The sequence below is a fragment of the Athene cunicularia genome, assembly GCF_003259725.1.
Source record: "Athene cunicularia isolate RWA chromosome 4 unlocalized genomic scaffold, athCun1 chr4_part3, whole genome shotgun sequence".
Lineage (NCBI taxonomy): Eukaryota > Metazoa > Chordata > Aves > Strigiformes > Strigidae > Athene > Athene cunicularia.
In genome coordinates, this window is record NW_020799100.1 from 12,861,503 (window position 1) to 12,872,941 (window position 11,439).

At 41.1% G+C, this 11,439-nt stretch overlaps 1 protein-coding gene across 8 annotated transcripts; it reads right to left on the reverse strand.

Annotated features, from left to right (window-relative positions):
- Positions 1-354: 354 nt before the first annotated feature.
- Positions 355-11,422, reverse strand: RHOG (ras homolog family member G). Of its 8 annotated transcripts, XM_026848246.1 has the most exons (5): positions 9,332-11,422; positions 8,209-8,264; positions 5,868-6,035; positions 4,428-4,498; positions 355-2,566 (listed from the first exon to the last, which is right to left on the reverse strand). In XM_026848246.1, exon 5 carries the CDS (start codon positions 2,543-2,545, stop codon positions 1,970-1,972), a length of 576 nt encoding a protein of 191 aa, XP_026704047.1. In that variant the 5' UTR covers positions 2,546-2,566; positions 4,428-4,498; positions 5,868-6,035; positions 8,209-8,264; positions 9,332-11,422; the 3' UTR covers positions 355-1,969. The 8 variants fall into 8 exon arrangements, with proteins under 8 accessions (XP_026704047.1, XP_026704048.1, XP_026704043.1 ...); XM_026848247.1 differs by lacking the exon at positions 8,209-8,264; XM_026848242.1 differs by lacking the exon at positions 5,868-6,035.
- Positions 11,423-11,439: the final 17 nt, after the last annotated feature.

An 11,439-nucleotide genomic window follows, 5' to 3' on the forward strand; every position in this document is an offset into this window, starting at 1 on the left:
AAAGATGCAAAGACACTCCAGGCAATGGCACTTGGTGAAGAAAAATAAGCAGAGTCTCTAGGCTTCTGCAAACATCATGTATAATGGGTGTTTTGGTGGTGCCTGCAATCAGGCAATGTTTGGAACTCATTGTTGGCTCACTGGCCACATATACCAGTATTTGGATTAACTGAAGTTTATAATCTATGGGTTGCAGTTTGCTAAAGCAGTACCAGTACAAGCATACCTCAGATATACATAAATTGCAGTTAGTGTCAGCATCAGTTACATCAGCTGAAGAAAGGCACATCCTCTTCAAAGAGGGGAATTAGGGCACAAATAAAAATGTTTCTATCCACCTGGTATTTTTGCCCATATCAGATAAAGCAAGGTCAAATTAACACAAGATCCCTAATAACCTTGTTGATGTATCTTCTGTCATCTTGCTAAAATGAGGCTTTTTTTCTGCCCAGGGTATACACCAGTGCAGTTTTGTCTGTGTGGGAATCACAAGAAAGCAAGTTCTGAATTACCAATTGAGGCTGCATCCGGACAAAGACAGCACTGTCAACTTCAGACAACAAAGCCCAGTCCAGCACCATTGGTTTCACACAAAGTATCTTTGAAGCATGCTGCTTTCATACCACCAAGCTGCAAGGTTAAGTCTAAGGAAGGTTTCATGCGCTCACTCCTCAGCTGGTTCCAGAATCACACATAAAGAACAGTGCACATCCTGAAAATAAAAGCCAGCTGCCACTCACTAGAGCTGCTAAAGAAAGTTAAAGAGTATGTAAATAGAACTTAAGTTAAAAGAGTTTATAATAACTGATCACCTAGTAGAAAGGAGAAAACTGCCCAGGTAAACCTATCCAGTGACTGGCTAATTATTATAAATTTAACTGAAACCATCAGTGAATTGTCAGGAAGAAACGAGGGCTCCTGTAAACAGAACCTCCAAATTTTCTGTCAGTGTTCTCCCAGAAAAAACAAGAAAGGAATTTGCTGTACAAATCTCAGGTGGTAGCCCCAAGAACATTAAGAAGTGAAGCAATTAATTCCTCAAGAGCAAACGAGCTGCTATCAAGTCTCTGGGATTCATCAAAGGGATCACACTGAAAAAAATCTCGGTTTGAGAAGTGTCACCCCAACTACCTCAGTCAGTCCAAGAAGGTAACTGTTAGATTTATTCTCAGGATGAAAAGTCTCTCTGGAGAGTGAAATAAAAACTCAGTTTAGAAGATTAGGGAAGACTTGCACCTAAACTACTCTTCCACCTCTTCAATTCCAAAGTATGAAAATCACCCATTTGAGTGATTCATCATTATCCTAAGTTCTTTACATTAGGAGAAATGAGCTCCTGCTTCTATTAATAAAATCATTGCAGGTGTTCCCTGGGTCTTGCTCATTGCATTAAACACACCTTATGCGAACTCTTCATATAAACTATCACAATTCACTATAAGGTGAATCTCAGTGATATTTCAGGCATTTTTGCATGTAAACAAATTGTTTTCAAGCTTTAAATTGACAAATTAAAACAACTGGACAGCCAGACTTCTATTTGTAAAACAAATTCAATCAGTAAATAAGGGATGGAAAAAGCAGCAGCTACGCTTAAAGCAAAATTATCAGAATTTGTGCTTTTCAGCAAATCTAGTAACTGATGGCTATCTAGTAAAGAAGTCTGGCTTCAGAGAAGTCCCTTCTTTTATTTTCCTCAACTAAATAAGGACAGAAGTCAAGTGATCCCTGGAGAAGCTGGAGACTGGAACTTTAGAAATAAAGTAGATATTTGACCTCTCAGTTGGAAAGAAAAACTGTTCTGTTTCAGTTTCCCTGAAGCAATAAGACTGCAAGAATATTCGTTGTATAAACCATTTCTGCTTACAGCTGTTAGTGCAAGATGCAAATCTTCAATTTAACTCATCATTCAAGAGCCCTCCAAGATTCTAGTCAATATTCAGCTTCAAACATCCATCACCCAAGGTAACTACAATAGGACACATTTTCTTGTGTTCTTCTTTGTCACAGGATACAGAACTGCACGCACAGCTTCAGCAAACACCTCCCGAACACCCTCCTGATTCAACGCTGAGCACTCCAAATATTTGACTGCTCCGATTTGTTTAGCCAGCGAAGTCCCCTGCTGTGGGGTAGTGGGAGCCAAGCTTTGCTCTTTCAACTTTTTAACTGTTTCCAGGTCATTTCTCAAGTCTCTCTTTGTGCCCACTAAAAGAATGGGAACATTCGGACAGTGGTGAGAAACTTCAGGATGCCATTTGTGCCTCACATTTGCATAGGAAGAGGGACTACCAATGGAGAAACAGATGACGAATACATTGGTTTGAGGATACGAGAGCGTGCGCAGGCGGTCATATTCCTCCTGGCCTGCAGTGTCCCAGAGATTGAGGCTAACTGTCCGGCCATCAACAGTCATTTGGGCACTGTAGTTGTCAAACACAGTAGGGATGTACTCTTCTGGGAAGGCATTGGTGGTATAGCTGATGAGAAGGCAAGTTTTTCCCACAGCACCATCTCCAACAACTACGCACTTGATAGTCTGCATTCTTCACCCAGAAACAAAGTCCTGCACAAAGCAAGAAAAAAAAAAAGTTAGGAAAAGCACACTCAGTGATCATCATTTTAAAAATAAGCTTTAGCAAGTGTTTTTAATATTGCTAACTATTTCTTATCACAGCTAGACACACTCAGTGTCTCAGAAGCCATTATGAAGAGCTCACAATAGTGAAATGGAGATGCAATGAGTTGAGAGCTCAGTGACAACTGGCAGCATTCCAACCACGTAAGTACAAATTAGCCAAATTCCCACAGTCTTGCCTTACTGCCAGACAGTTTCCCACAGGCAGAGGGACAAGTCCTTAGAGGTACCTGCAAGTGGAAAGGGATCGTGACCTCAAACATAGTAACAAGATACTCTGTCACTTGTAGGTTCACACACACTCCTCTGTAGATACACACCCTCCAAAATTTACAATTCTTGTCTACTTGGCCTACTGCCTAAACAGTTTACCACAAAGAAAGGACCAAAAATTATATAATAAACCAAGATACCTATTGCTGGGCTGCACTGCTACTGTTTACTATAGTAATTCACTCAACTCGGGACCAATCGGACCTTGAGAAACTGCATTACTTGGAGGACACCAGATGAAAGGTTCAGAAAGTAACATGTTCAAGAAAAGCTGTTCTTTGAAATATAACTAACCATAGTACCCAGATTAGAATACATAAAGAATTTTTCTAAAGAAGCCAAGAACAGATTATTCTCACTAATCAGTGACAGAACAAGCAGAACTTAATAGGCTTGAGCTACAATAAAGCAAGCTTAGACTGACCATTAGAAAAATACATGCTGTAAAAGATCAGCAAACAGCCTTCCTAGGCAGACTGGGGAATTGTTACAAGAGATATATGATACTTAAAGGCCTCCCTGTACTTTTCCTGATATGCAAAGAAGGTTTGATAATCAAATGGATATAGCCTAAAGTGGAATTAATTCTAAACTTTCATAAGATGAACAGCAGGAACTTTGAAAAGCAGTTATTTGCTGTACATTTGTTGTACACTGGAGCTTCCACTGCTAGCCTGAACAAGAAGGAACTTGCATCTGCCTTCTCACCCAAATGCCTTTGAGGTACTATCAGTAATCCTCAACTTGCAACCAGCAGCAAATATGCTGCTTCAAACCAGAAGAAACAAATAGTGGGAGGAGCTACATTGCATATTCCAGAAAGATCACAGCTCTGACACCATCAAAACAGCAAAGAGAACAACAGGAAAATGAGCAATAGTGAAGTACTTCGCTCCTAAAAGTCATTAAACCCCCTCCCTCCAAACTCCTCTTCGGGACCATCCAAACAAAATCAGCAACTCATTAGCATTTAAGTCTCAGCTTTGTCCTTTTTGACAGTCTTTATCTGTATCCACATACTGCTGTATTCCCACTGGGAGCACACAAGATTCTTCTGTACTAAGTGAAAATAGACTACCTCGAGCTTTGGCACAAAGCTGCAACTGGAGTATTATCAACTGTGGCCACTACACCATACAGTGCTTAAGGGAGTGCCAATGTATGTACATACACACTGCTGAAAACCAATCAGTACTGGGAAGCAGCGCAGAAACCTTGCTCCAGAAAGACCCAGCAGGACATTGGAGGGGAAGAAGTTGGAGGAAAACAAGCAGGAGGAGCATGCAGTAGCAGTTTACCCTTGTTGAAAATGGCAGAAATTACATTCCTAAAACAACATGAATCACCTGAAGTCTGGCAAGTACTTTTGAGCTTTGGCAGAAAAGCATACATGTGAGTTTCATCATACATCAAAAAAAGAAGTCATCCCATTTCAAGGCTCCAGACAAATGTAAGGAGAGATGTGTATGCAACTGCATATTGTAAAGGTAATCAGTAAAATGAAAACAGCACTGACCAGCAAAAGCTGAAAGCAGGACTGCATATGTTATTCCAGAACAGTTGCACCAAGATTTTCATTTAACAGGGCTAGGGGGGGAAAAAAAAAAAAAAAGAGAGAGAGAGAGAAAAAATAGGTAAATTCTGTCAAATTAGAGGCTTAGAAACACTTCTTGCATTTTGTAAACCCCAAAGTTGAAACCCCTTTTAATACAAAATTACTTAAAACATTACAAATGAAACATTTTTAGCATTATTATTAACAGAGGTTGAACACTGTTACTGGCAGCATCGATACAACATAATGTTTCTGAACACAAAGGGGCTAAGTGCCACAAGCAAACAGTGACAGAAAAGACATGTATTTTAATTCTGTAACACTGTTCTACCTGAAGATGTAACTGTGACTCACCACCCTAGTCTCCACAGCTGCTCTCCCTGCGGGGCAGATCACTGCCTGCTTTGAGACAGTGCCACGCTCTCTCCAGCAGCCAGGCCGCCCTCAGAATTTCCCAACCCTGTTTCCCCTTCCCGCCCAGGTAGCTCACCACCTCCTCAGCTATGACCACACACTGAAAAACAGTGAGGAGTTGTTTCACCCAGTTTACCAGGTAGTACCACAACCAACTGTGGTGGTACAACCAAGCCAGTGGTAGCGTGTGGTGGGAATGAATCACGGGGGAGGAACGCCATATGCTGCTGTTGCTGCCAAAGTACCACTGGACTGCAGCACAGAGGGCAGGTTTTAAAGCTTATTCCTGCATTTACTTCAAACCACTGAAGTACTAGAAGACGCTGTGCCAGAAACCTTAGTGGTGACCAACAATTCCAGAGCAAATGTTTTTTTTCCAAATGAACTATCTCTGCAACAGGCAGCTATTTTGATCAGTCAATAACCAGTGACATCACAGAGATGGCAGAACTAAGTCAGCTGGATACGTGCAATAAAAACTCAACTATAGCAACAAAAGTTTAATGGTGAATGAGATACGTGAAGCCTTTTATATGCCCAGATCCTAGTTTCTAAAATAAAAAAATTGCAAAGACTTAGAAACGGATCTCTCTACAACACAAACCACGAGCTCCCCCCAAGGGCTTACACCTCTATGCATTTCTGTCCAGAGCTTTTCACAGAAAGACAGGGTATCCCAGAATTGCACCCCTACCTACACACACCCAGCACTGATATCTGGAGGGTCATCACGCCGATATTGTAAGACAACACAGGCAGTTTCATATACTGGTAAACTATAAAGCCATGCCTGTCCCATACCATCAGCAGCTGAAACAGCTTAACTCAACCCAAGGTAAAGTTTCTAAAGAAAGTGTGTTACCCAAAGATTATTTTGTTGGGGCTTTAATTAAGAGGTCATTAGAGCTTTCAATTCAGAGAAGTAGTAAGGTAACAAAAAAAGCTGGAACACAAATGCTCTTTCACAGTATTAATATCTTGAATTACCTGACTAAGGCTTGGATTTTAGAAAACCAACATTTGCAGTAGGAAATAACTCCATGCAAACATGCCAAAGCATCAGGCTAAGTATGAACTACACAAATACTATTAAAGAGCTTTGTAGGCTTTCAAGTATGCTTCTCTGCAGGGCTCCTTTAAAGGAGGTTGTCTTAGCTGAAAGGAATTGTGCGGCATATGCAATACAGAAAAACAAACACACACCAGGCAGGATACACATTATTTAGTACTGAAACACAAAATTTAGATAATTTCATCCAAAAAAGAGTAGAAAGAAGCTCCTACACTCCAGAAACCTGTATGTTGTGAGCAGGTGTAGTTTGGTTAAAGATTTACATATGGAAGACAGAGGGGTTTTTAATTTAAGCCACAACCAAGCAAACAACATTACCTCCATCAGGCTTTTTCTATTAAGAAAATCGCTTTGTTCAAAATATATGAAGTCTCTGTTTATTTTTTCTTGTAAATAATTTGCTTAGCAATAAAATTCTCATAAGATAGCAAGACACTGGTGTTCAAGTTGCATGGAAAATTCTTTTTATTTCTCAAACACCCTTGAACTTGCCACTGCATGCTATCTGAATACAAATATATGCTGAAGAAAAACCAAATTACGAGCAAACATTACCAAGAGCAGGAAAATTGGTTTAGGGTTTGCTTGGGGATTTTTTTTTGTGAGCTTCAAAAGAATTGTTGGGGAAAACTTTAGAGAGAAAAGCTCCACGTACAACAGGTAACAAGAACTGAAAAAGAGAAAAACACATATTAACATGTCATCACATCAAAACCAAGACTTAGAATTTAGAAACAGAAAGCTGGGCACAAGCTTCAAAGTCAAGTTTAAAGGTTACTTAGGGAGAGAAAGGAGTGAATGAAAAGTCCAAAGTGGTGAGAGGTAATTCGGGTGCTTTCTCCTGCCAGAGAAAGTACTTTCGTTACAGTTAAGGTGGAAGATCATCAGAACATTAAGAGTTCTAGCAGTTATAGCAGAATGAAAATAATTTTCAACGAACAAAAATAACCCCAAACAAACCCAAACACCCCAAAAAGAAATGTGCAAAAATACATAAATGAGACTTATTTCTATCTTGCCCATCAGTGCCTCTGAATTAGAAAACTGGCATTCCTGTGTAGGTTAGTTTCCTTCTCAGAAGATGCTGCAAAGCCTGCCTTTGCTGCCTGCACACCTGGCACTTCCTCTGGAATCTGCAAGATTTCAATCGACGTGTCGAGACATCATCTGGAGACCTGCTCCTGTTCTGACCTAATTACATATTTTCTAGTATCGTTAACACGGACAGCTTGCTCTCCTATAACCCAGCCAGATATTTGCTGTGGAAATTCACTATTTGGATTCCACTCCCCCTCCCCACAAAGCTATCGTAAGTGAAATCACGGAATAATTTAAAGTTGCATCAAAATTTTTTTGTGGGAGAGAAAAAAACTTCTGGATCTTCCCTTTAATACTTCTGAAGAAAAGTTTCCTGTCTGGCAAGAGAAGGGAGAAAAGAGTGACAGAAAACTGAGAGGAAACATGAACCTGAATTCTTCTGGGGCTTTCTAGATTTATGCTTTTTATACTCCAGCACTACAAAAAATTCTTGGCAGAGGAACTACTTCTTAGCAGGATATGTCTCTGCCCTTGCTACGTTAACACCAGATGCCTCTTTTTTAGCTGGATTTTACCTTTGATAATGCTCTTTGATAACCTCATTTTCACAGAATTCTGTCGGGTTTTCAGTATCTCCAGTTTGTACAGGGCCCCATTTTGACCAAAAACGAACAGAAAACACACCAGAAGTTCAGCCCAAATCACCTGTACCACACTGTGTCGTTCTGTTCAGTCACCACCTTTGATCCATCCCTCCCTGTTTTGCAGGCTCAGAAGTTTGATACTGCTTTATCAGGAGCAAGCAGAAGCAGAAGTTAAGAAATCTAAATGACTTAATTGCTCCTCTTTCAGTAACAAAAACTAGATCAGAGATGATTCACTCTGTCCGCCTGATACGTGAAATCGGGCAGAAACTCAACAATTGGGTGGAGAAGGCAGTTCTAAGTATATCCTACCATCCTCACCCACGCAAAGGAGTTAAAAGATTTTTCACGTGCACAGCTTAGGCACCAGACCTGACAGGGAAGAGAAAGGGGCTCTCAGCAATTTAATCAAGACTGTGTTACTATTCCACAACAGCTCAGTTTACTCGCCATTGTTTTAGGCAGGGCCAAATGAATGGACAAGTGCCAGACCTTTAGAATGCATGCCAAGAAAGAGTAAAAAAGTTAAATAGGAGACCTCATCCCTAATACCCTTCAGCAATGAATGACCTACTTGGACTTCTCAGTGCCTTTCAAAGTTTTCACCACGGTTTCTGTCCTGTCATTTACCTGCAAGAGAAACAAAACACACAGCAACAGCCTGAGTGGCAGCAGAGGGGGGAAAAAAAAATAAAAATCAACAAGTCAAGCCAGACTTCAGCTGCACAGCAGGAACCATGCAGTCCACCACCCAGAGCTCCATGTGAACAGCAGAATCAAGGAAGCTCACTTTCTGCAGAGCTCTGCTGGAGGTTCAGCTCCCATGAGCATATTGCTGACACCTAATAAGAGCACAGCTCTCAGTGGTTGTTCCCTCAGTGTGAATGTTAGAAAGGACTTATCCCTTTTGGCACAAAAAGTCGTTTCAAACACATAAACGAAACCACCCAAAACCTTTCATATAATATTTTTAAAACCTCTACCCCTGTCAAATTAGGCTGAAATTGGTTTATCAATTTAAGTGGGTTTTTTTCAGGGATGAAACAGATATAAGCTTTACCACCTAAGCAGTATTTCTTAGGAAACCACAGTGAAAATGAAGTGGTCTGCATGAGGTATTTGGGCACCTCAACCACACAAACCTCAGTGCATCAACATTCTTACTACAGGCACTCATATTCCAGATTTTATAGGAGAGCAATCGTATTAGTGAACAAATATCAGTGACCTCAAATTCTATGAATCCAAGATTATGTTTATTGGATAATAAATGTTTCCAAATGGCATTAGAAAGAAGCTCGTGAAACAGCTGCACAGCTGTGAAATAACACCACACCAAGGTGCAGCTGCACAGACATACAGGAACTAAAAACCAGAACTTCAGTAGATATCTGAATCCCCAGTATATGAATGTGACATTCATCCTGCCATAATCAAAAGCTGCAGAGTATTAAACTTGACGTTCCTCCTGCAACCACATGCAGAAGCATGGATTAATCGAGGCAGGTACCCTTCACAGTGTATTTGACCTGGTACGTTTCACGAGTGAGCACAGTAAAAGTGTAAAACCAGGAGCTGGGACTGCAGGGTTCTGTGCCCAGATCCACTACACACCTCCTGGGTGCCAAAAATAACTTGCATAAGTCCTGAATATGACAGTCAGTTCATAAAAAGTGAATAACATATGTCCTTCCTACCTTTTATAGATTCTGCTACGGCCTTATTCATTACCGTTGGCTAAAAGAAAAAAAAGATAGTACCTCAGACATTAGGTTCTGTGAGGAGTCATATTAAGCACATTGCAGGACGAAGTGATAAATCCAGTTAAAGCATCCCTGATTCCTATTTGAGGTGGAAAAAAACCCCAACTCTTAGTCTATCTTCCTATCATCTTTTGTCATTTGACATTCACCGGGACGCTAAACGCTCTTTATTTTAAGAAAAGTTGTAATAAAGCCACTGTTGTAGTTGAAGGGCAATGTCTATACTGGGAAAATCTAAGACTTTTCCTCGAGAAAAAAGTCCACACACACACTGATCATTCTCTTTGATTTCTCCTCCCCTGCCCTCTAATTTCACCGGGGCGGGGGAACCAAACCAACAAACCCCCCAAAAATACACTCGGTCAATCAATAACAGTTTTCAGATGTGTCTTTAAATGATTTTGATACGATGAGTTAAAGCGTGCACTCAGTGTATACTGTACCATGGCTTACGTGCTATAATATTGCAATGTTTGCCAGTCTCATTTCCATCAAGTATAACAGTTCTAAAAATTCGGGAGAAGTTACCAGCAGCAAGGAGTCTCTAAGCACAGTCGATCAGACTTGCACATACAGACATGGTAAAGTTAAAAAAGAAAAAAAAATCCTTCTAAAGGTATGGATCCTTATATGAAAGACTAAACTGTCTGAAAACACCTTGTACTCAAAAAAAAATCACAGCCTCATCATGAAAGCAAATCAAACCTCACATTCAGTTTTCTCAGACTAATTACAGACCACATATTTCATTGTTTTTCCAAGACCTCTGTCAAGGTCGTTCTAAGAACAACATTTAAAAGCATCTTTTTTTGATGGAAATAGTAAGCTAAAATACCAAATATGACTCATTAGCTTAAGCTCCCTATAGAAAAACTTGTGTGCTGCTGAATACTGGCAAACTGGCCAAACAGAGCCTTTATGCTATGTATTTTACATCCAACACAGAAGAGAACATAAGCTTTTTAAAATCAAAATATAAGCTTGCAACAAAGAGCACACAGCTAATGATGCTGGCACAAGGAGCACCACACTCCAGCACAGGACACGTGTTGCAAGCATAAGGTACACATAAAGAACAAAAGCATTTAAAGCCTTTTTATAACTCAGAGTAAATATGATGGGAATCGCAAGTGTTTATAAAGAGTAAACAGATACTGACTATTCATTAGCTCTTAAAAAAAACCCAACAAAAAACAAAGAACAAAGGGACATCAAATTAATTCAAAAAGAGTGAGATTCGCAACAAATAAAAGGTAGCATTGCTTCTCAGGGTTTGAGGTTAAACTAGGAATTCCTTAGTACAGGATGTTACAAATACTGAAAATTTATAGTACTCAAGAATAGAACCGTTAAGGTTATGAAAGAGACCTCTGTAGTGACTGTTAAATGAGACAATACCTGTGACTCCTGAATCCCCTCAGCACTCAAAATATGTTAGGCCACTACCTCACTTCACTATTCCTGAAACAATCTGGCAGTTTTTAGAGAGCAGACCAAACACGACTACTCTTATGTATATCTGCAAAGGAAAATCCACTTTCAGCACTAAACACGAGACCTTTCGAAAAGGCTAACTCATCATAGGCCAACCTTTGATTACATCCACTGAGGGAAGAGATCGCCTTAAATTTGTCACGGTACTCCTAACGCGGAGTAGCATCAGCCTGACTTGAGCCCAGCCCAGCCCTGGGACACTGCGGAAGAGGGAAGCGCAGGACCTGCCCACGGGGCCATTCCCGCCTCCCGCGCATCCCGGAGCCAGAAAAGCGGCCGGAGAACAGCTTGTTCCAGAGCTTCCCCCTCCCCCTACACCTCCAGCACCTCCGCGCCCCCCGAGGAGCACATGCACCTCCGCAAACACCGCCGGGCGCAGAAGCCGGGACCGGCATCTTATTTCCCGCAACCTCTGGAAACGAAGAGAACAACACGCCCCCGGGCTGAGGGGGTGATCACCCCGCTGCCCCCAAGCTCGCCCTTCCCTCCGCCGCAACCGGCTGCCTCCCCCGCGGGGCCGGTGCCGAGGAGCCGCGGCGGCCGCAGTT